A 24,411-nucleotide genomic window follows, 5' to 3' on the forward strand; every position below is an offset into this window, starting at 1 on the left:
CGCTCCAGATCCGCCGCCGGCCCCCCTTAAGCCACATCGAGGTTGCTCTGCCTCCCCTGCCTCCTTCGCCCGTCCTTCGCCATGGCTGCGTGGCGGACGCTGGGCTTTGCGGTCCGGAATTACTCGCAAGCAGCAGCCAAGGTAATCTTTCGCCTTTGAGCCGCCCCGCAGCTCCCCTGGAAGTGTGCGCGCCCTTGTAATTTGGCAAGTGTTTCTTACAGTCATAATTATATAGTCAATATAGGGCGGCACAGAGTTAAATTTTTTAACTTTTTTAATGGTGGTGTGCCTCGTGATTTTTTTCATGGAACAAGTGTGCCATGGCCCAAAAAAGGTTGAGAAACACTGGTGTATAGGGTAGTACAAAAAAGGAAAAGGGACCCCTGACCATTAGGTCCAGTCGCGGATGACTCTGGGGTTGCGGCGCTCATCTCGCTTTACTGGCCGAGGGAGCTGGCGTACAGCTTCCGGGTCATGTGGCCAGCATGACTAAGCCGCTTCTGGCAAACCAGAGCAGTGCACGGAAACGCCGTTTACCTTCCCGCCAGAGCGGTACCTATTTATCTACTTGCATGCACTTTGTGGTTTCGAACTGCTAGGATGGCAGGAGCAGGGACTGAGCAACGGGAGCTCACCCCATCGCGGGGATTTGAACCGCCGACCTTCTGATCGGGAAGCCCTAGGCTCTGTGGTTTAACCCGCAGCACCACCCGTGTCCCATAGGGCAGTATACAAATTTAATAACCAGCGATTTCTCCTGCATGACACCTCCAGCTATCATTATTTATTATTACACTCACCATTTTATTAAATTTGTATAGGGCAGTCAAAGCTTAGCTGAAAATAAATAATGTTGCCTCTCTCCTCAAAGTAGCTGCCTGGGGTGATGCTCTGTGGGTACCTCCCTGGGCAGAGTATTTCTTAGGTGGGAGCCACCACTAAAAGTCCCATGCTTGGAGGAGGGCACAATACGAAGTGATAAATGCAGGTTGTGGGCTGATTCCTGAAGGAAGAGAGGAATATTGAATTGAATAAAAAGATGTAATGGTCGTCAGTGCAGTCACTTCAGAATGTGTTTTATATGCTCAGAGCATCTTGAACCAGTCAGCAATCTGGCCCCCAGTTTCTGCTGCAACTGTGGTTTCTTCTCCAGATTCTTCAGGTATCTGAAGAGGTCTGCGAGGCACACGAAAGTTCATACCAATGACAAACTTAGTTGGTATCTAAGGTGCTACTGGAAGGAATTTTTTTATTTTGTTTCGACTACGGCAGACCAACACGGCTACCTACCTGTAACTGTTCAAAACTGGTTCTTCTTACAATGACAAGCTATCACACATCAGGGGAAGGGGGTGAAGGCCTTGGTTACTTCTTTTATGATTACAGTATTTGATATATTTTAAAATAGTTATTCACGGGATCCTGCATGGGGCACCTGCTGGAGGAGAGGATCCTTTCCGGACAGAATCCGGGCGCCTCTCCTCGCTCTCCGCCCCAGCAGCCAAGAGGTTCCTGCCGCTCGTCTCCACAAGGGTTAATAGGAGCCACGGAGCTGAGATTCCTAGAGCGGAAAGGGAGTCCGGCGCCAGAGGAGAAGGAGGAGGAGCTTCCTGTCCCGGACCTGTCCTTCCTGTGGGACGCCGCTGCTTGTCCTGGAGGGGCCTTTGTCTTCTGCCTACCGGAGGATCTTCTCCCGTTCTTTCTCCGCAGGGATGGCTGCCTCTCCTGCCGCCTCCGGGTCAGATGCGGGGAGGGAAGGAGGACGAGGAATGTATGTATGAAGTTTGGGGCTGGTCTTGGGCTACAGGGTGGGCAATTGCAAAAGTCTTTGTAGGAGCTTTGGGGTTCTCCTCCCTCCTGCGTGTGGTGAGGGGGAATCCTGTTGCAACACTATTTCCTTTAATAAAGATCAGGCTTCCTCCTGCGCTAAAGAACATTCCTTTTTTTCCCAACAGAAAAAAGGAAAATAAAAATAAAAATATACATACTTTCAAAGCAACATACAAAATAAATAAATAAATATACAAATAAAAATAATACAAATAAAAATAATACAACAAAATAATACAACAACAACAAAATGCACAGAAAAAGATACCAAACAAATCAAAATAAATAGTCCCCTCTCACCCTACACCCCCCCCCCCCGGTGTGACTTCCAGACTATTCTCTATTTCGACATTAATTTCCCAAAAAGAATTTTTTGTATACCTTTTTAAATATTTTATATCTTGTTTGTATATATTACTTGAACTCATCACCTGTCTGCTAAGAGGTTGGTGTTTTCCACAAATTTATTCTTATAATCGTTGAATTTTTCCCAATCTTTATCGACTTTATATTCAGATATTCCTTTGGTTTCTCCTATTTTCATTGCCATGTTTTGATATCTCATTAGTTTAATTTGCCAGTCCTTTATCATCGGAATTTGTACACTTTTCCATTTTTTTGCTATGAGAAGTCTAGCGGATGCGGTTGCATACATGATTAAACATTTGTCCCCAAATGCTAAAGAACATTCCAAGACCCCTGTTGAATCAAAGCAAAGGCCCACATAGTCCAGGAGTCTGTGCTCACGGTTGCCAGCCAGATGCCCACAGGATCCCATGTCTCTGATACAGCCATCAAGGAATTGGCTTTGAGTTCATTGCCTTGATTTCCCATTTTTTTCTGGCCAGGGAAGTCTCTTCTTCAGATTGGGCGAGGGTTGAACTTGCATTTTTGATGGGGTTGTGTTTGCAACTGCATGGCACGGAAACAAAAAAGGCTGAAGAAGTCTGTTGTGTGCTGGTTGCGATTTATTGCATTGGGGGAAGAGTCCTAGGCTGCTTACCTGCATATCTTTCCAAGCAGTGTAAAGGACAGAATGTACAGAGTGGCAGGGATCTGAACCTCCTCTCTGTCCCTACTGACTCACAGAAAGAATCGTAGGAGCCAGCTGAATTGGGAACTGAGCCTACACAGGAGGGGTGTGTGCGGGAGGGGGGAGGTCCTCAAGCAATGTGCACTGGTTATCCTGCAGCACAATTATTTCTGGGTTCTGCTTGTGGAAGAGAGAGGAAAGAGTCATGAGGGGTAAGGGACCTCCGGCCCAGCCAGCCTCTGTGAATCTTATTCTGCCCCCTGTGTAGGAATGCTCCCAAGGGCCTCCTTTTCCCCATAAGACAGGTGTGGGGACGCCTTGCTCCCTCCCAGAAGTTGCTGGATCACAACATCCTCTCTGTCGACTGTCCAAGTTTGCTGGAGCTGATGGGACTTATTTCAGCAGCATTTGGAGAGACAAAGGTTCCCAATTCCAGCCTTAATAACTTTCAATGCTAAAAACCCCCCGAAAAGACCCAAAAACTCTTTCTCCTGTTTCTCTACATCAGTGTTTCTCAACCCGGGGTGGGGGGGGAGAGGATATTCCAAGGGGGCCGTAGGTGAAAGTTACATAAGGGGGGCACAGCATGAGGCTAGGGGGCAACAGAGTAAAGTGAGAATAAAGGGGGGGAATCTAAAAATCCTGATTAACTATCTCCTTGGCCAATCACAAGCAGGTAAGGGGCAGCCCACCAGAGGGCGGCCTAGCGCTGCTGCTGCTTTTTTTCCTTTGTGCATTTTCTTGGAGCAGTCCCAGTTTGTTTCTACCTGGAGAGGACAATCCCTGAGGCTCCAGTTTTGATTACTGCTTGTAACTGTCCTAGTGCATCAGCCTGGCTCTGCAAGACACAGGAGAGAGGGAGAATCCACCCCAGTGCCTAGCTGAGTGGATTCGTCTGGTGCTACTGACTTGCATCTAGTAAATAGCTAATTGTCTGCTCAGAAGCATTTAAATTTCTGGTTGTTTTGTTTTTGCTCTCTGGGTGTGGGATAAACGTTTAGTTAGCTCTGGGGACTAGTTTAATTTCAGAATAATTGTAAATAGTTGTTTTAGTTTCTCCTGCGTTTTTTTTATTCATTGTATTGTTTGTAAGTAAGCTCCACTGAGTTCAATGGGATCTACTTTCAGGTCACTACTGTGCGTCCCATGCCAGCCTTAAGAAAGGATAGAGGAAGCAGGCAGATTTGTTTGGAATCCCAAAACATTTTTTAAAAACTCTTGGTGACTGTTGCAGAGGGGATGCCCCATTTGAGCTTCTCCAGGGGCAGGAGAATATCTAGGGTAGGAGAATCCCTGCAGGGCCTCTGAGGCTCCCTTTGCTTCTTCCTCCCTCCCAGAGCCTGCAGTGTCTGAACTCCGCAGGAAGGATGAAAGAGGCTGATCCTACAAACCTAGCGAGGATGGAAGGAGGAAGATGGACGGTTGACCTGGTCAGGCTGTCCCCCACAACCTTTGGATGTTCCCTCCCAGGACCCTCAGAGAGATCTGGTGAGTTCCAGGGAATGGAGATGGGGACCTGGGGAGATGTTGGGGGTGAGCAAGCTCCCCTGGCAAGAAAACGAGGAAGGTTGCAGGGCAAGAGTTATGGGCTGTGAGAGATAAACGGTAGAAAAGGAAAGGAATGTTTTTCCATGGTGGCATGGGCGCAGGATTTTTGTTAGGGGGGCAGAACTGGTGTGATTGGTAAGTTAAGTATTTCTAATGTTTTACTTGATCTGGGGGTGTGGCCCCTCACCCTCCTTGGCTACGCCCATGAATGCTGGCTGGTGTGAAGAAAATTCTTTTTCAGTAAGTTCCATTGTTTAACGTTGTGTTGGGTCCTGAATCAAGTCAGCAGTGAGAGACTTGTGGGTCGTGGCAGCAGTCCCTCTCTAGCCCACGAAACCAATTTCCTCAAACCGTGTCCTGCTGCCCTACATATGTGGCCTCAGGGGTGTGACGGGTGAGGCTGTTCCTTGGCACCTGAGACAAGATGAGGACCACTTGCTTTTTAAAATACTCCCATATATACACAACTCTCGGTGTGCCTTTTGCAGACCCTCCCAAGTGTCCTTATTTTCCAGGGACAGTCCCAGATTTACAAAAGTCGTCCCAGTTTTCTGATTTGATCCCGGAATGTCCTGCTTTTTCTTAAAAGGTAAAGGTACCCCTGACCGTTAGGTCCAGTCGCGGACGACTCTGGGGTTGCGTGCTCATCTCGCTCTATAGGCCGAGGGAGCCGGCGTTTGTCCACAGACAGCTTCCGGGTCATGTGGCCAGCAAGAGTAAGCCAGGGAAATGCTGTTTACCTTCCTGCCGGAGTGGTACCTATTTATCTACTTGCACTAATGTGCTTTCGAACTGCCGGAGTGGTACCTATTTATCTACTTGCACTAATGTGCTTTCGGAGTGGTACCTATTTATCTACTTGCACTAATGTGCTTTCGAACTGCTAGGTGGGCAGGAGCAGGGACCAAGCAACGGGAGCTCACCCTGTCACGGGGATTTGAACCATCGACCTTCCGATTGGCAAGCCCTAGGCTCTGTGCTTTAGACCACAGTGCCACCCGCTACCCTTCCGCTTTTCCTTAGGATGTCCCTATTTTCGCCAGAGAAATGTTGGAGAGTATGGAGTTTTCCGACCCCTGAGCCATCTGAAGGCAGACATTTTTAGGAAGGTTTTTTTATGTTTAATTTTTTTATTCTGTTTTTATATATGTTGTGAGCTGCCCAGAGTGGCTGGGGCAACCGAGTCAGATGGCCAGTAAAATTGTTGTTTAGTCGTTTAGTCGTGTCCGACTCTTCGTGACCCCATGGACCAGAGCATGGGAATAGAATGCCCCTATTTTCATTGGAGAAATGCTAGAAGGTATGCTTTTGGACTGTTGTCTGTAGGTTTCCCCCTGTGAACAAATGTAGGTCAATAAGTGTTGTTGACTTATAAGTGTTCTAGACTCTCCTTAAGCAGAGGTTGGATGACCATCTGTCATGGATGCTTTAGCTGAGTTTCCTACATTGCAGGGGTTGGACTAGATGACCAATTGGCTCCCTTCTAGGTCTATGATTCTTATGTTTATCTGCTTCAACAATATTTCATTATGCTCCTATCATTTTATGTATCTACTAGCTGGCCCTGCCACACGTTGCTGTGGCTTTGTGTGTGAAATTAGGAAGAAAGGAAGAAGGTAGTTAATGTTCTCAAGTCTGGTATTTCTTTCTGTATGTTGTTGGTGCGTCAGTGATGGCGTAGTCGGTGTTGTTGTGGTTTTGGTTTTCTCTGTATAGGACGGCGTTGTTGGTGTTATTGGTTCGGGTCAAGTGCCTTTCACGTAGTCGTTGTGCGAAGGGGGAGGATCTTTTCGTTGGTACTTGAGCAGGAGTTTCCGTGGTCGTAGTTAAAACGTGGAAAGATTAAAAAAATACGAAGAAATTTTACAAATTATTGTAATATAATTAGGGGGGTGTTAGATATTTAGTATAGTGGTGAAGTTGGAATGGTTAGAAGTTATGGAGGGTGGGTGTTGTTGGAGAGCCCGGTAACATTGGAGGTGGTCAGGGGTCAGAAGGTGGGAGTTGTGGGGGAGTGATTGGTGTAATTGGGTGGAGTGTAAAGTTATGAAGGGGGTGTAACATTTATGGGAACATGGAGGCAGTTAGGGGTTCCAAGGTTGGAGTTTTGTGGGGGTGGGTGGGTAATAGTGTAAGTTGGTATGGGAGGAAGTTATAGAGGGTGGGTGGTGTTGGAGAGTCAGGGTAACATGGAGGTGGTCAGGGGTCAGGAGGTGGGAGTTGTGTGTGGGGGTGATTGGTGTAATTGGGTGGAGTGTGAAGTTATAAAGGGGGTGTAACATTTATGGGAACATGGAGGCGGTTAGGGGTTCCAAGGTTGGAGTTTTGTGGGGGTGGATGGGTGGGTAATCGTGTAAGTTGGTATGGGAGGACGTTATAGAGGGTGGGTGGTGTTGGAGAATAAGGGGAACATGGAGGTGGTCATGGGTCCAGTGTTGGGAGTTCTGTGTGGGGTGTGACTGTATGCAGTCCTGGTCCAACATTTTGCGTCTTACCTGTGTACTCCTTCTTGGAAGGTTCTTGAGGGTGGGTTGGGGGGATGTTGGGGGGGTAGTGGTTGAGGCGGCATGGCAGGAAGTTCTTGAGGGTGGCTTGAAATCTGCACAGTGTAAAGTATGTTGGATCTTACCTGGACACTGCTCCGTGGAATGGAAGGGATGTAGAGGTCTGAGGTACGCATTGAGGTTGTGGAGTCTGTTGGTTGGGCAGTCTCTGGGATCCGGCCTGTCTCCCTGGGTGGGCTGGATCTGGGTTCTGGCATGTGTCCCGGGGCGGGTTGTTCCTTGCCGGAGGGGCTATCTGCGGGGCGGGCACAGCCTTGGAGGGCGAGGGATGGGGAGCGGCCAATTCTCAAGACGGCCTGCTCCCTGGTGGCTGCTCTTTGCCGGCAGCGTGAACTGCGGGGCTGTAGCGGCCTTGGACAGCGAGGGATAGGGAGGGATGGCTTCTTATTGAGGCAGCCCTGCTCTCTGGCGGCGGCGGGATCTGCGGGGCGACCGCGAACTGTGGAGCGGCCTTATCTGTGGACGCTCCAGGTCTCCTGGAGCAGGAAGGGATGGGGAGCTGCCTGTTATCAAGGTGGCCTGCTCCCTGGCAGCGGTGCAGTCAGCAGGGCAGCCGCAGACTGTGGAACGGCCTTGTCCATGGATGCGAAGCGATGGGGAGCAGCCTGCTCTCTGGTGCGCGATCTCCGGGGCGGGCGCTGGTCCCTGGGGAGCGGTTTGCTCTCAGGGCAGCCTGCTCCCTGGTGGAGGCATGGTCTCCGGGGTGAGAGGGATAGTGGGAGTATGTTTGTCCTTTGTTTGTTGGATGTCCACTGGAGGGCGCAATTTTTTTTTTACATGAATCCATGTTTCTACCTATGCTAGGTGTGTCATCCGGTCAATGTAAGTGGATAGACACACTCCCACATGCGGATCCAATGTTGTGGGCAAATTTGAGGGTGATCGGGTATGCGGTTTTGGAGAAAGGTGTGGAATAACAAACACGGACCTCCTACATTTTTATAGAGAGAGAGATAAATTATAAAAATAAAACATGTTCTATTTACAAACAAAACATTTAAATAGCTACCTTTCTACCGGTAGGATGGGATGGGGGGCCACAGGAATGAAACAAGGTCAAAAGGGGGCCACGGCCTGGAAAAGGTTGAAACTCTTTTCTGCATCATGTTTCTGAATTTAAGAGAGGTTAGGGCAAGGTGGCACTTAAATTAGGAAGATTTTCTGTAGATGATGCAAAATGAAAAATAGAGATGCAAGCAGCTTCAAGTCAGCATTAAAAGTCCTGTGTGGGTGAGGCCTTATAGAGACACAGCATCTTACCAGTTTTTGTTTTTAATCCATTAGGAAATGCTTGGGGGATCCTGAGTGAAGGCAAAACATCAGAAGTGCAACGTGAAAGAGTGGAGGAGCAACGGAAACTGTGGGTTCAAGTTGGAAGCAACAGAAAAGAGGGGACCCAAATGCAGGAGTTGGGGAGGGAATCCACTGCTTCTCAGGTTAATGAAAATCAAATTCACAGAGAGAAGTATGAATGTACTGTGTGTGGAAAGAGATTCCCTTATCGCTCAACGCTTACTACACATCAAAGAGTGCACACGGGTGAAAAACCATATACATGCTGGGAGTGTGGAAAGAGCTTCCGTCGGAGTGGTAAACTTACTACGCATCAAAGAACTCATACAGGTGAGAAACCTTATAAATGCTGGGAGTGTGGAAAGAGCTTCCGACAGAGTGGTAATCTTACTAAGCATCAAAGAACTCATACAGGTGAGAAACCTTATAAATGCTGGGAGTGTGGAAAGAGCTTCAGTTCTACTGCGATCCTTTATAGGCATCAACAGACTCATACAGGCGAGAAACCTCATAAATGCTGGGAGTGCGGAAAGAACTTCAGTGATAGTGGCTCCCTTAATATTCATCACGCAACCCACACAGGGCACAAACCGTATGAATGCTTGAAGTGTGGAAAGAGCTTCCCTCTGAGGAGCGTTCTCACTAAACATGAAAGAACACATGCAGGTGAAAAACCATACAAATGTTTGGACTGTGGCGAGAGCTTCAGGTACAGTGACTCCCTCACGAAGCATCAAAGAATTCATACAGGGGACAAACCTTATGAGTGTTTGGAGTGTGGAAAGAGCTTCAGTCGCAAAGACTCCCTTACTTTGCATGAAAGAACTCATACAGGGGAGAAACCTTATAAATGTTTGGAATGTGGAAAGAGCTTCGTTCGTAGTAGTCACCTCACTAGACATAAAATAACTCATACCGGGGGGGAATGTTATAAATGTTTGGAGTGTGACAAGAGCTTTAGTTACAGTGGTTCCCTAACTAAGCACCAAATAACTCATACAGGGGAGAAACCTTATAAATGCTTTGAGTGCGGAAAGAGCTTCAGGTGGAGTAAATCGCTTTCTCTGCATCACAGAACTCATACGGGGGAGAAACCTTAATAATGCTTGGAATGTGGAAAGAGCTTCATTAAGAGTAGCCACCTCACAAGACATAAAGTAACTCATACAAAGAATAAACCTTACTATTGTTTGCAGTGTGGAAAGAGCTTTCGTCACAGTAACTCCCTAACTAAGCATCAAAGAACTCGGGGAATCACCTTAGAAGGAGTTGGAGTGGGGAAAGATTTTCAAGCACATCAAGACCTCCTGCAGGAAGCAAACCAAAGATTATGCTGAGTGTTAAGAGTTTGCTTCTTTATCTTTGTTTTTAATTTTGCTTACCTCCCTCTTTTTAATCAAAGCTTTTGCTTGTTCTTAGGACTGTTGAGCCTAGTTTGCCTGCTAATGTCCACCGTTGAGTAACAGTGGCTTGTATTAGATTTCCTTGGTTTATGGGCTTCTCCTTGCATCATGGCATTCTGAACGAAGGAGGGCGAAGGGTGGGCTTGCATTAGATGAGGAGGGGCTGTTGTGTGGTTGATGCAAAATAAAATATAGAGAGACAAGCATCCAGTGTGGATGAGTTCTTATAGTCAGGAACATACAAAGCATTTCTCCACAGCCTTTACCAGCTTTCTTTTTCTATTCAACAACAACAATTTTATTATTTGTACCCTGCCCATCTAACAGGGTTGCCCCAGCCACTATGGGCAGCTCCCAATACAGTGGTACCTCGGTTTAAGTACACAATTGGTTCCGGAAATCTGTACTTAACCTGAAGAGTACTTACCTTGATGCGAACTTTCCCATTGAAAGTAATGGAAAGTGGATTAATCCGTTCCAGACGGGTCCGCGGAGTACTCAACCTGAAGCGTACTTAACCCGAAGTATGAGTGTGATTGGTTCTGGAAGTCCGTACTTAACCTGAAGCGAACTTTCCTATTGAAAGTAATGGAATGTGGATTAATCCATTTCAGACAGGTCTGCGGTGTAATTAAACTGAAAGTACTCAAACCAAAGCGTACTTAAACCGAGGTATGACTGTATAATAAAACATCTCCCATTAAAAAGCTTCCCCATATAGGGCAGCCTTCTAAAGGTCATCAAGGTTACTCATCTCCTTGACATCTGATGGGAGGGCATTCCACAGGGTGGGTGCTACTACCGGCAAGGCCCTCTGCCTGGTTCCCTGTAACTTCTCACATTGCGGGAACCACCAGAAGGCCCTCTGTGCTGGACCTGATGTTGCTCCAACCCTTGTTGATTTAACAGAGTACTTTGCTAATAATGAACAAAACTACCAATTGCTTGTCCTCATGGGGCTGTGTGCGTCCAGGACAGTCAGTCCCTTGGGCTTGAAGCTTTGGGGGGCTTTGGATCATAACATAATGTTAACAAATAATAATAAACAACTTGAACCAGATCCTACTTTTGTAGCATGCATGCACAGACACATAATTATAGTGTGTGTGTGTGTGTGCGTGTGATTTTATTGTTTAATATCTTTGATTATTCCCAGGTGGGGTTCCTACTTCCCCATTTTAATTTTCCAGTATTTCTTCCTCGTCATTGTTCTTCCGCATCCTCATAGGATCTGACATTCATCCCTCAGGTCTTTCCAGAAGCTGAAAAACACAGCAACATTCTTTATAGTTGCTACGCTGCAGAATGTTCTTCTGAGTAGACTTAATTTACAAATGCACATTCTATTTCTTTTGGCACATAAAACATGCTGTGCATTTAGCGTTCCGTACTTTGCCTAGCGTGCTCTGGTCCAGGGGGTCACGAAGAGTCGGACACGACTAAACAACAAAACTTTGCACTTATGCATCTGTGTAATAATTTTGAGGGGGTTTTCCCTAAGGAAACTGGAGATTTTAAGGGCCTAAGCTGATTTTAGTTGTATTTTATCGTTCCTACACTGGTCATGTAGATGTTGGTCAAACCAAACCCTGTAGAACTCCCTCCCATCATATGTCAAGCAGCTAAAGAACTACACAACATTTAGAAGACGTCTGAAGGCAGCCCTGTATTGGGAGGTGATGCTTCTATTATGCTTCTAAATGTGTCACAATTTAAAATGATGCATGGGATAGAAAAAGTGGACAGATTAACTCCAGAACTTGAGGAGATAAGATATTGGTTCTTCATACAGAACATGAACTACAGAATCTCCCACAGGAAACATGGTGGCTTTCAAAGAAGATGAGGCCCATTCATAGAGATATGAGGCTCAAACTTTGCAACTCCTGCCCTAGAGAAGCCAGATTGGCTGCCGGCAGCTGAAGACCTTATGTCAACAAACTTCCTATTTTAACTCTCTTGGAGTTTAATCACTTCTTTATCTATTTTAGCAGTAAACTGCCTTGACTTCCATTCCTGGAAAAAGACAGGCCATAAGTCTAATATGAATACAAATGGTAATGAGGATGTCCATGGGTTCTGGCCAAGCTGTCTCTGCTTTAAATATGTGTCCCTTTTGGGGGGGGGGGTGTTTCTAGATGTCGCTTGCTGGAAATCAGCCTTTTTAAAGTCCAGGGTGCATCTCTCAACTCCACTCAGTTTTCCCCTGCCTCTGTCTCATGAAACCCAGGAGGACAAGATCACATTCTACCAGGAAATGGTCACTTCCTCACTAATAAGAATAAGAATAATAAATTTTATTTATACCCCGCCCTCCCCACCCAAGGCCAGGCAGCCCACCAGGGCGGCTAACACTGGATATAAAACAGCTAATTGAAATACAACATAAAAACAAGATTAAATAAACATTAAAATTAAAATGCTGCCTCATATGGAAGGAAAAGGGGGGAAAGCAAAATGGGGGAGGGGATCAGGTTGGCTCCAGGCCAAAAGCCAGGCTGAACAGCTCTGTCTTGCAGGCCCTGCGGAAAGAAATAAACTCCTGCAGGGCCCTGGTCTCAGGAGACGGAGCATTCCACCAGGTTGGAGCCAATGTTGAGAAGGCCCTGATTCTAGTTGAGGCTAATCTAATTTCCTAATCTAAGATCCCAGTACTTGTTTTTTTGGGGTGCTGGCAGGGGCGTTAATGGGATGTTTTTGTTTTGATTATATATTTTCTGTTTTTACATTGTGATTTTATATTGTGAGCTGCCCTGAGACCTGCTAATATAGGACGGTATACAAATTTAATATATAAATACTAATAAATACTACTACTACTACTACTACTAATAATAATAATAATAGTAGTATAAATAAAATAATAACTTCGTGGATCAGTTCCTCCCTGTAGAACCCCTTGTTGCTTCTTTTTATGGTTATTAGCTATATCTTTAATAGCTCTTTCTATCTATATATCTTTATTAGAGTATAATTTCTTTTTAACGATTATGTTAGTTGTCCTGTGTTATCCTGTTTTATTTCATGTTGGTGTTGACCTTTAAAGCCCTAAACGGCCTCGGTCCAGTATACCTGAAGGAGCGTCTCCATCTATATTTTTAATACTTCTTTATACCCATACATATTTTAACTCTTGGAGCTTAATCACTTCTTTAAGGTTTTGCTTTCTATGTTTTTGGCTTTTTGTTTTATCGGTAAGCTGCCTTGACTTCCAGTCCTGGAAAAAAAATAAAAAAATTCCTTCAGTAGCACCTTAAAGACCAACTAAGTTTATATTTTGGCATGAGCTTTCGTGTGCATGCACACTTCTTCAGATCAGTCTTCAGTCCTGGAAAAAGTCAGGCTATAAGCATAATAATATTAATATAAATGGTTATGAGGATGTTTATGGGTTCTGGCTGGCTCCAATTTAAAACGTGTCCTTTTAGGGGAGGGAGGGAGGGCATCGATGTCACTTGCCTCTCTGACTCCACTCAGCTTTCCCCTGCCCCTCTGTCTCATGAAACCTTAGGAAGACAGCATGACTTTTTACCGGGAAATGGTCACTTCTTCACAAAGATCCCAGTACTTGATTTTTTTTGTTTGGATGAGGGTTATTGGGTTGTTTTTTCTTTTGATTATCTGGCTCTCAATGATCACTGGATCCTGCATGGGGCACCTGCTGGAGGAGAGGATCCTATACCCGGGGCCTGATCCTGCAGAGCTTTCCAGACAAAATCGGCGCGCCACTGCCCGTAGCAGCCAAGAGGGTTCTTGCCGCTCGGCTCCGCAAGAGTTAACTAGAGCCACAGAGCCGAAATTCCTAGAGTGGAAGGAGAGTCCGGCTCCAGAGGAGGAGCTTCCGCTTCCTGTCCCGGCCAGCCTTTCTTTTTTTCCTTCCTTCCTTGTCGGGGGCGCTGGGTTTGTGGAGGGACTCCCGGGGGATCTTCTCCGGTTGTTTCTCCGCAGGGAAGGCTGCCTTTCCTCCTGCCTCCTCCGGGTCAGATGCGGGAAGGGAAGAGCTGGGACTCCCATAGGGCAGAAGAGGAGCCTCCTCGGAGGAGGACGAAGGCCCGGCGGACCCCCCGCAGCTGAACCCGAAAGAGAGAGAGAGAGAAAGGTATTTTTAGTAGAGAGCGAAGGCCCTGCCCCCCTGCACTGAAAATATTTCATTTTAAAATAAATTGCTGGTCTTTAATAATGTGTCCTGGACAGTAGCAGCTGTAGTTATTAAATGTTTTCAAAATATCTATAAACTCCTCAGAAAAGTGTTCCTCTGCACTGAAAGTATTTAACAGAAAAATGTCGGTCCCTCAGAATCTATCTTGTAATTATTTTATTTTCAAAATATCTAAACCCTTTATCAGGAAAGTATGCAAGTGGCACACAGATGAAAATGAAGATAGAACACAGCTAAAATTCACAGAACCATGCAGAAACTAATATACATAAAGGCATCGGTTTTAAATAATAAATGCTGTCTCTCTCTCTCCCCCACCCTTCCTTCACTCCCCTCTCACTCTGTGAAAGGTGCTGGGCAGGTTTGCACATTACAGAACTTTGTGGCTCAAATCCACAACCTGAGATTAAGAGTTTAATGCTCTACTGACTGAGTTATCTCAGCTGGCCATGAGATCCATTCTGTCCTTGCCTATTGTTTTTCTGAGTAGACAAACATACGTTTAAAAGTTAATTTTTAATATTAATATTTTGTGTTTCCATATGTATCATTTGCATATTCTTTTAGTTACTTTTCCACATTGCCTCGGTGTGTAATGTGCTGCTGATTTCTGTTTTATAATCTTTCACTTGGGCAAATCAGGAACTTTTTCATCAATGTTTTCACGAATTCTTTGACGACCTTCTTTCCTTTCACAGGCTGTGCAATGGCATCAGACCAACATTTTAGATTCTCCTTACATTACTCAGGAGAGGAAGTTACCACCATGTGTCCAGCTAAGGTAGGAGAAAGATACTCAGGGAGAGATGTTGGGGATAGCTGGAGTGGGTCCGTATTTGTTACAGAGAACGTTTTTGCAGAGGCCCGACTCTTGTACCTGTGCTTCTGAGGCTTCTGCCTCTGAGGAAGTGGGTTGACTCGACTGAGTTTTCCTCATGAATCCTATCCCCACATTGACCAAGCAGATGCCTCTGGGAAATTTGCAACCAGGAGCTGAGTACAACAGCACTCTTCAGGTGATTCCCAGGAACAGGCAGTGAGGAGTATTCTGTCCAAAACAAGTGGAGTCATCATGGCTGGTAGTTGTAGCTTTATCTGACTTGAATTTGCCTAATTCTCTTTTAATATGGTGACCATTACTGCATATTGCATTAGTGAATTCCTGAGTTTTAACATTGTGAAGAAGTGGTTCCTTTAGTTTGTCCTTAATCTGTGCACAATTAGCTTCATTGGACGGCCTTGAACGACAGTGTCATCCTAGAGGGAGAAACACTTCCCCCTCTCCTATTTAATAATAATAATAATAATAATAATAATAATAATAATTTATTATTTATACCCCGCTCACCTGGCCGGGTTCCCCCAGCTGGGCGGCTTCCAACAAAATATTAAAATACAGAAATTCATCAAACATTAAAAGCTTCCCTAAACGGGGCTGCCTTGAGATGCCTTCTAAAGGTCTGGTAATTGTTGTTCTCTTTGACCTCTGGTGGGAGGGCATTCCACAGGGTGGCTGCCACTACCGAGAAGGCCCTCTGCCTGGTTCCCTGTAACTTGGCTTCTCGTAGCGAGGGAACCGCCAGAAGGCTCTCGGCGCTGGACCTCAGTGTCCGGGCAGAACGATGGGGGTGGAGACGTCATACATACCTTTATACATCTATATCATATTTCCCCATAAGCGCCTTTGTTCCAGATTAGTAATTCCTCATATTTTTCAAACCCATTAATTATTTTGTTTGTTATTTTTCCAACATTTTCTGAATCTACAATATTATTTTTGAGGTCATGCAACTGGAACCATACCATTTTCTAAGGGAAGTTGCACCATAGATTTGTATATCAGCACTATATCGGCAGCTTAGTTTTGAATCTCTTTACCAGTGGTCCCTAATTCGGCATTTCACTACTTTCACACCCTGTGCCAATATCTTGACTGAGCTATCTGCTTTGATCCCAAATGTCACTTTCCTTCTCAGTCATCACCAATTCTAATCCCATTTGCAGATGTGTTAAATTAGATTTTTTTTTTGCTTGAAGGTGCACTATTTAAATTTGGTAGATTCCATCAGCATTGGTTGATTTCTGAACACTTAAGATCTCCAGTTGCCCATTTTTTCACACCTTACCCTGGATGGATTATGAATAAGGGAATTGTTTTCCTTTTCCAGGGATCAATGAGCTTTGAGGAGGTGTCCTTGCATTTCACTGACGATGAATAGTCCCTGCTGGATCCAGGCCAAAGAGCGCTGTACAAGGAAGTCATGATGGAGATTTATGAGATGGTGGCTTCTGTGGGTAAGGATCCTTTCCCCCTTGAAGGTGTGAACTCCTGTTGGTCACTAGAGGGAGTGTTCTTAATTTCCCCTGTGGGAAAAGAACATCTGAAGAACCCTTTGGGTCAAAGAATAGACACATTGGTTAAGAGTTAGATACAGGTAGGTAGCTGTGTTGGTCTGCCGTAGTCGATACAAAATAAAAAAAATCCTTCCTGTAGCACCTTAGAAACCAACTAAGATTGGTATGAGCTTTCATGTGCATGCACACTTATTCAGATACATACCAGAAGGATTTTTTAAAATTTGGTTAAGAGTGACTTCTCTTGATTCTCTTTTTTTCTGGCCAGTGATGGCGTGGCAGATATTAGGCATTATTATTCATTGCATTTTGCTGCTTTTTCATGAAAGGTCGACTCAAAAGCAAGTTACCATAGGATGCAAAAATTAAGGCCACTATAATTCCGTAAGGTAAAGGCCCCAAGCCTGGCTGAAAAGAAATATTATTGCCTTGCTCCTAAAAGTAGCCAGTGATTGGCTCCTGGGGAGCCTCCCTAGGCAGAGCATTGCCTAGGTGGAAGCCACCACTCAAAGCCCCATGCCTGTGTTGGCACTCTTGGCACCTTGGTAGGAGAAGGGCACAGTGAGAAGGACCTCAGATGATGAATGCAGGGTGTGGGCTGATTCCTGAAGGAAGAGATTAAAAGGGAATTGAAGACAAAAACTAACTGGTAGTCAGTGCAATCTTGTTGTTTCCTTTCCTTAGCTTTTCTTTTTCCTCCCTGCTATATCAAGGGCTGACGTTTATGTTTATATTTACATTTGTACCTTGGTTGTCGAATTTAATTCATTCCGGGAGTACGTTCGACTCCAGGAACTGTTAGAAAACCAAGGCGCGGCTTCTGATTGGCTGCAGGTGCTTCTTGCACCCAATCAGAAGCCACGCCGGACATTCGGCTTCCGAAAATTGTTTGAAAACTGGAACACTCACTTCTGGGTTTTCGATGTTCGAGAGCCGAAATGTTCGGCAACTTTTCCAATGATTGCTCACCCCTTATTCTGCAGCACAATTATTTCTGGATTCTGCTTCTAAAACGGAAAGGAAAGAAGGGTGACAGGTGTGTGGACCCCTTGTCCCTTCCCAGGCATTGCTCAACCACAGTTCCCATCACCCTCTGGCAATGTTGCCAGGGTGATGGGAGCTGCAGTGTAACAGTATCCAGAGGAAACAAAATAAAAAAAATTCCTTCCAGCAGCACCTTAAAGACCAACTAAGTTTTTATTTTGGTATGAGCTTTCGTGGCATTCACACTTCTTCAGATACACTGAAATAGAAGTCCCCAGACGCTTATATGTAGAGAAAGGGTGGGGAGGGGTATCACTCAGAGGGTGGTGGAAATGGGTGATTGACTGACTGATAGCTGTTGACGACTGTAAACGACTGCAAATGGACTTGCATGAAAAAGCAAAGGGTGAGATAGCTGAGGATCGCTTTATCATGTATAATGAGATAAGAATCCAACGTCTCTGTTCAAACCAGGTCTCTCCATGGTTTTAAGCTTGGTGATAAGTTGCAGTTCAGTAACTTCTCTTTCCAGTCTATTTCTGAAATTCTTTTGTAGTAAGACAGCTACTTTGAGATCTTGTATAGAATGTCCTGGGAGATTGACGTGTTCTCCTACTGGTTTCTCTGTCTTGTAATTCCTGATGTCAGATTTATGTCCATTTATCCTTTGGCGTAGAGTTTGGCCTGTTTGTCCTATATAGCGAGCTGAAGGGCACTGTTGGCATTTGATGGCATACACAATGTTAGAGGATGAGCAATTAAATAGTCCTGAGATGGTATGTTGGATGTTGTTGGGGCCAGTAATGGTGTTGTCCCTGTGTCAGGAGCAAGAAGCCTCAGCCTTCCTTATACCACCGAGCCACAACTTAGCTGTTGCCCATGTTTGCTGAGGCTGATAGGAGTTGTAGTTCAGCCACATATGGAGGGACAAAGATTATGGGTACTTTTAAAAACATTTTTTTTAAAAAAAGAAAACCCTCTCTATACACCCAAACTTGAGAAAGGGAAAGCTGAGATATCTGTTAGATGAGGATGTTCTGTGGATGATGTAAAATCAAAAAAATACAGACGACAAGCAGGTTCAAGGCCACATTGAAGTCCAGTATAGGCGGGTGTGCATTTTACAGCCTCTTACCAGCTTTTCTTTTTAAACCACCAGGAGATGTTTGGAGGATCTTGGCTGAGGGGGACCCATCTGAAGGGCCACATGAAAGAGCTGAGGAGCAACAGAAGTTAAGGATTCAAGATGGAACCAACAGACAAGAGGGCAGAGGAACGCAGAAGGTGGGGAGGGAACCCACTGCTTCTCAGGTTAACGAAAATCAGATAACGCACACAGGGGACAAACCTAAAGAATGTTTGGAGGGTGGAAAGAACGTCAGTGACAGAGCCTACCTTATTTTTCATAAAAGATGTCATACAGCAGAAAAGCCATATAAATGCTGGGAGTGTGGAAAAGGCTTCAGTCGGAAAGAACACCTTACTCTGCATCAAAGAATTCATACAGGCGAGAAACCTCATAAATGCAGGGAGTGTGGAAAGAGCTTCAGGCACAGTGACTCCCTCACTAGGCATCAAAGAATTCATACTGGGGAGAAACCTTATAAGTGTTTGGAATGTGGAAAGAGCTTTATTCAGTGTAGCGTTCTCACAAGACATAAAAGAACTCATACAGGGGATAAACCTTATAGATGCTGGGAGTGTGGAAAGAGCTTTAGTGACAATGGCACTCTTACGAAACATCAAAGAACTCACACAGGGGGAAAACCTTATAGATGTTTGGAGTGCGGAAAGAACTTCAGTCACATAAAGTCCCTTACTTTCCATAAAAGAAGGCATGCAGGGAGAAAACCTTATGAATGCTTGGAATGTGGAAAGAGCTTTAGTGTGCGTAGCCAGCTCAGAAGACACATAAGAATTCATACAGGGGAGAAACCTTATAAATGTTTGGAGTGCGGAAAAAGTTTCAGCCGGAGTGGCCACCTTTCACAACATCAAGGAACTCACACAGGGGAAAAACCTTATAAATGCTTGGCGTGTGACAAGTGTTTTAGTCAGAGTGTTCACCTTACTCTGCATCTAAGAACTCATACAGGGGAAAAACCTTATAAGTGTTCAGAGTGTGAGAAGAGCTTCAGTCAGAATAGTCACCTCATCATGCATAAAAGAACCCATACAGGGGAGAAACCTTATAGATGTTTGGAGTGCGGAAAGAGCTTCACTGTCAGTTCATCCCTTTCTAAACATCAAAGAATTCATACAGGGGAAAAACCTTATGAATGTTTGGTGTGTGGAAAGAACTTCAGTCGCCTAGATTCACTAACTTTGCACAAAAAAAGGCATACAGGGGAGAAACCTTATAAATGCTGGGAGTGTGGAAAGAGCTTTAGTGGCTCCCTTACTCAGCATCTAAGAACTCATACAGGGGAGAAACCTTATAAATGTTTGAAGTGTGACAAGAGTTTTAGTCAGAGTGGTCACCTTACTCAGCATCTAAGGACCCATACCGGGGAGAAACCTTATAAATGCTCGCTGTGTGGAAAGAGCTTCAGTGGCTCCCTTACTCAGCATCTAAGAACTCATACAGGGGAAAAACCTTATAAATGTTTGAAGTGTGACAAGAGTTTTAGTCAGAGTGGTCACCTTACTCAGCATCTAAGAACTCATACCGGGGAGAAACCTTACAATTGCTTGGAGTGTGGAAAGAACTTCACTTACAGATATTCCCTTAACTCGCATCAAATAATTCATAGAAGGGAAACATCTTAAGCTTGGAAGGTGGAAAAATATCCAGTGATCTCAAGAGGTCCTGTAGAGAGCAAATGAAAGATTCTACTCAGTGTTAGAATTCCCTTCCTTATCTCCAGCTTTTACAATAGACCCTTGCTTCTTCTGAAGCCTTTGGATCCCAGTATTCCTTCCATTTTAGAGGGGAAAGGGGCTTTTGCTTTCAACATGCTTTTTCAGTATGGAAGCAGTTTGGCCTCGGTCCTGTATACCTGAAGGAGCGTCTCCACCCCCATCATTCAGCCCGGACACTAAGATCCAGCACCGAGGGCCTTCTGGCAGTTCCCTCATTGCGAGAAGTGAGGTTGCAGGGAACCAGACAGAGGGCCTTCTCGGTAGTGGCACCGCCCTGTGGAACGCCCTCCTAGCAGATGTCAAGGAAATAAGCAACTATTCTACTTTTAGAAGACAACTGAAGGTGGCCCTGTTTAGGGAAGTTTTTTATGTTTGATGCTGTACTGTTTTTAATATTCAGTTGGAAGCCGCCCAGAGTGGCTGGGGAAACTCAGCCAGATGGGCGGGGTATAAATAATAAATTATTATTATTATTATTATTATTATTATTATTATTATTATTACCTGTAAGCCAGTGTGAGGGACGGGCAGGTGTTTGAGTGGTGGGTGGGATAGGTAGTGGAAGATTTACAGGGAGGTTCAGTGCCACCTCTGAGGCAAGAGGTGGTCATAGAGGAGAGCCAAACTGAAGGCAGGAGAGGGGTTGCAGGAAGTCTCCGAGGTGGAAGAGAAGGTCCCAGAAAGAGTCTTGCCATTGGACTCTCCTCAAACCCCTCACCCACTGTCTCCACTGACAACGAGGGGCATAAAGCAATAGCAACAAGGATCGCCTCTTTCCATATGAACCTACCTGGACCATGAGGTCATCTTCTGAGACCCTTCTTCATGTGCCTCCTCCGTGAGAGGCCTGGAGTGTGGCAACACGATAACGGGGCCTTTTCTGCAGTGGCTCCCCATCTGTGGAATACTTTCCTCAGGGAGGTTCACCTGGAGCCTAGGCACTAGGCAAAAGCCTTTCTCCTTAACCAGGTTTCTGGCTGATTTACATCTAATGCCCTTTTAGAATGTGGGGTTTTTGGTGTGTGTGTGTGTGTGGTTTTTGTTACAATTATATATTTTGCGTTATGTTGTGATTGTATCCTGTGAACCGCCCTGAGTTCCTCCCAGGGCTGGAAAGGGGTTCATTTCACCTTCCGTTTGCTAGTAAAACTGAATTAGTTTGTCGGGAAATGACACATGTCTAGAAATCGTTTCACCAACATGAAAAGTTTGGAAAGCTCTGCATTAGTAGGAGAACCTGAGGTCTCTTGTGAGCCTGTGCATTGGTATAATATGGTGGTCCCTGTTAGTTCACCATATTTTTTCTTTTAACATTAGCAGAAGTGTTAATTATATCCCTTGCTGATGTAACCAAGTGCTTTGCCAATAAAGACCTGAACTTCCTATTGTTTGCCCACATTGGGCTGGGGCTCTGGATTATGAACAGAAATGTAATTAATTAATTAGGGTTAGTTAGTTAATTAATTAATTAACAACTTGGAACAACTTGGAATTAATTAACAACTTGGAAGAGACCTTGCTTTTGAATCTTGTATGCATTAAATTTTATTGTTCCATATTTTTGCTTAGTTCCAGGTGGGGGTGTTCCTTCCCCATTTCAATTTCCCAGCCTTTTTTTTTTTTTTTTGAATCCACATCCTGCCTATGGGATCTGACATTTATCTTTCATCTCTTCTAAAATTACAAAATAATAATAAAATAGTCTGATTCCTTGTAATGGCTATGCTGCAGATCTTTAATAGATGTAAATGCTTTACCTGGTATTCTGCTGACATGCATTAAGTATATTTTTCCAAAGAGTGTAGCCTCTCAGATCACCCTCTTCATGGACAAAAGGTCTCCCTCAGCCCCTGTCAGGAAGGCCAGAAATATTCTGGATATATGATAGCTCCTCTAATTGTTTCATTGTCCAAGACATTGCTATTTGTTTCTGTTTCCAGTTGTCATGAAGTCTGGGTTGATTCTGTTTTTACTGTGTTTAGCCCCTTACGAATAAATGCTCATTAAAAAACATGTACAGTCGTACCTTGGTTCTCGAATGGAATTCGTTCCGGAATTCCGTTCGACTTCCAAAAATGTTCAAAAACCAAGGTGCAGCTTCCGATTGGCTGCAGGAGCTTCCTGCACTCAATCGGAAGCTGTGTCGGACGTTCAGGTTCCAAAGACCGTTCGCAAACTGGAACACTCACTTCTGGGTTTGCGACATTTGGGAGCAAAAGCTTTCGATAACTAAGCTGTTCGAAAACCAAGCTATGACTGTATAATAAACCTCAGGACTTTGTCAAGAAACCACAACAGGGTAGAAGGTTCATAATTTTTCCAGACAACCATGTAAAAGTTAGTGTGTTAATTGGACACCGTTTCAGACTTCATGTTTCTTCACCTTCATGAAGGTTTCAAATTTTATGCTTCTGAAATATCCAGACTAGGGGAGGGTTCTCGGTGAGATATATTTGTGCTGTGTTTGGTTCACCTCCTTTGCCCTAACCTCCAGCTCAAGGAACCTTCAGAAGGGAGTTGCTGCCAAGGTGCATGTGAAAAGGATCCCGGAGCTTTAGTAGAACACAAGCTTGACATGAGTCAACCGTGTGATGCAGCAGGAGTAAAAAATAAATTAATGCTATTCTAGCCTGCATCCACAGAATTAGTGTCAAGGGAAGTAATAGTACTACTCTCCTGCCTTGATCAGACCACATCTGAAAGGCTATCACATGGAAGAGAGAGCAATCACTTTATGACAGGAAGAGCTGTTGGACATTGGAACGGTTTCCTGGTCTCCCTTTGGAGGTTGTGCACTCTCCTTCCTTGGTGGAATTTAAGCAGAGTTTGGCTGGTACCTGCCATGGATGCTTTACGGAGATTCCTGCATTGCAGGGGGTTGGACTAGATGGTCCTCTGGGTCCAATCCAACTCTGCAATTCTATTATTCTGATTCTAATGTTTATTCCTTTCAACATGCTTGTTTTATACATTTTAAGTAAGGATGTTGAGATCAAATTATTGTGCATTTTAACATATATGGATGTATTTTATATAGGTGTAAGCCTCCTAAACACGACACTATTTATTTGTATAAGCGTCTGGGGACTTCTGCTTCAGTGTATCTGAAGAAGTGTGCATGCACACGAAAGCTCATACCTATGACAAGCTTAGTTGGTCTCTAAGGTGCTGCTGGAAGGAATTTTTTTATTTTGTTTCGACTACGTCAGACCAACACGGCTACCTACCTGTAACTAGAACTATTTATTTGAGACATTGTAACTTGCTCATCAGCAAAATAGGCCCCCATGAGGGGAGAGGGACACGGTACCTGTTCAGAACTGGTTCTCCCTACAATGACAAGTTGGTACAGTTCAGGGAAAGGAGGTCAAGACCTGGTTACTTCTTTTTAGAATTATTTGCTGTATTTTAAAATAGTTATTCATATCCATATATTTTCACCATATGGAAGTTTAATGCCTCTTTAATCTCTTTAATGGTAAAGATGATCTTTCTACGATCTCAGAGTCAGACTCTCAATTTAAAATAATAATAGCAGCAGCAGGAACAACAACAACATTGATGATGATTATATGGTACTAAGGCTGCCCATGGTCACGGGATCCTGCATGGGGCACCTGCTGAAAAAGAGGATCGTGCACTCAGGGCCTGATCCTGCAGGGCTTTCCAGAGAAAATCGGGGCGCCTCTCGCGCTCCGCTCGGAGCAGCCAACAGTTTACTTCTGATCGGTTCCGCAAGGGTTAACCAGAGGCACAGAGCCGAGATTCCTAGAGCGGAAGGGGAGTCCGTCGCCTGAGGAGGAGCTTCCGCTTCCTGTCCCATGCCTGTCATTCCCGTGGCAGGCGGCTGCTTGGCCTGGAGGGGCTTCTGTCCTGATCCCGGAGGAACTTCTCCCGTTCTCCTCTCGCCCCCGGGTCAGATGCGGGGAAGGAGAGACGGAGAGGAGGAGGAGGGAAGAGCTGGGACTCCCATAGGGCAGGAGAAGAGGCTTCTCGGAGGAGGACGAAGGCAAGGCGGGCCCCGCGCACCTTAACCCGAGAGAGAGAAAAAGGTTTTTAAATAGAGAATCAAAAGTGTTCCTCTGCACTGATAATATTTCGTAGAAAAATGTCGGCCCCTCATAATGTATCTACTATTTTATTTTATTTTCAAAATATCTAAACCCTTTATCAGAAAAGTATTGAAGTGGCATACAGATTAAAATAAAGGTAGAGCACAGCTAAAATTCACAAACCCATGCAGAACTGTTATGCACAAAGGCTTCATTCCTCTCTGCGTCCCTCTTGCCTGCTGGGGATTTTCAAAAAATCCATTAGGTGTGGGCAATTTCTTTCAATCATAGTTTTCTCTGTGTGTCTCCCCCCCCCCCCGTATTAAAT

The 24,411-nt window shown here is 44.9% G+C and overlaps 1 protein-coding gene across 1 annotated transcript in view; it reads left to right on the forward strand.

Moving 5' to 3' along the window:
- LOC118081246 (zinc finger protein 93) overlaps nucleotides 1–24,411 on the forward strand; it is a 25,482-nt gene continuing 1,071 nt past the window's right edge. Inside the window, 7 exon segments of the mRNA XM_060269452.1 lie at nucleotides 1–141; nucleotides 1,409–1,771; nucleotides 4,201–4,351; nucleotides 8,260–8,598; nucleotides 14,529–14,611; nucleotides 15,999–16,125; nucleotides 18,329–24,083. Of these exon segments, the coding sequence (XP_060125435.1) occupies nucleotides 82–141; nucleotides 1,409–1,771; nucleotides 4,201–4,351; nucleotides 8,260–8,598; nucleotides 14,529–14,611; nucleotides 15,999–16,125; nucleotides 18,329–19,938 (2,733 nt within the window). The 5' untranslated portion in view covers nucleotides 1–81 and the 3' untranslated portion in view covers nucleotides 19,939–24,083.

This window comes from Zootoca vivipara, chromosome 2, assembly GCF_963506605.1.
Source record: "Zootoca vivipara chromosome 2, rZooViv1.1, whole genome shotgun sequence".
Classification (NCBI taxonomy): Eukaryota; Metazoa; Chordata; class Lepidosauria; order Squamata; family Lacertidae; genus Zootoca; species Zootoca vivipara.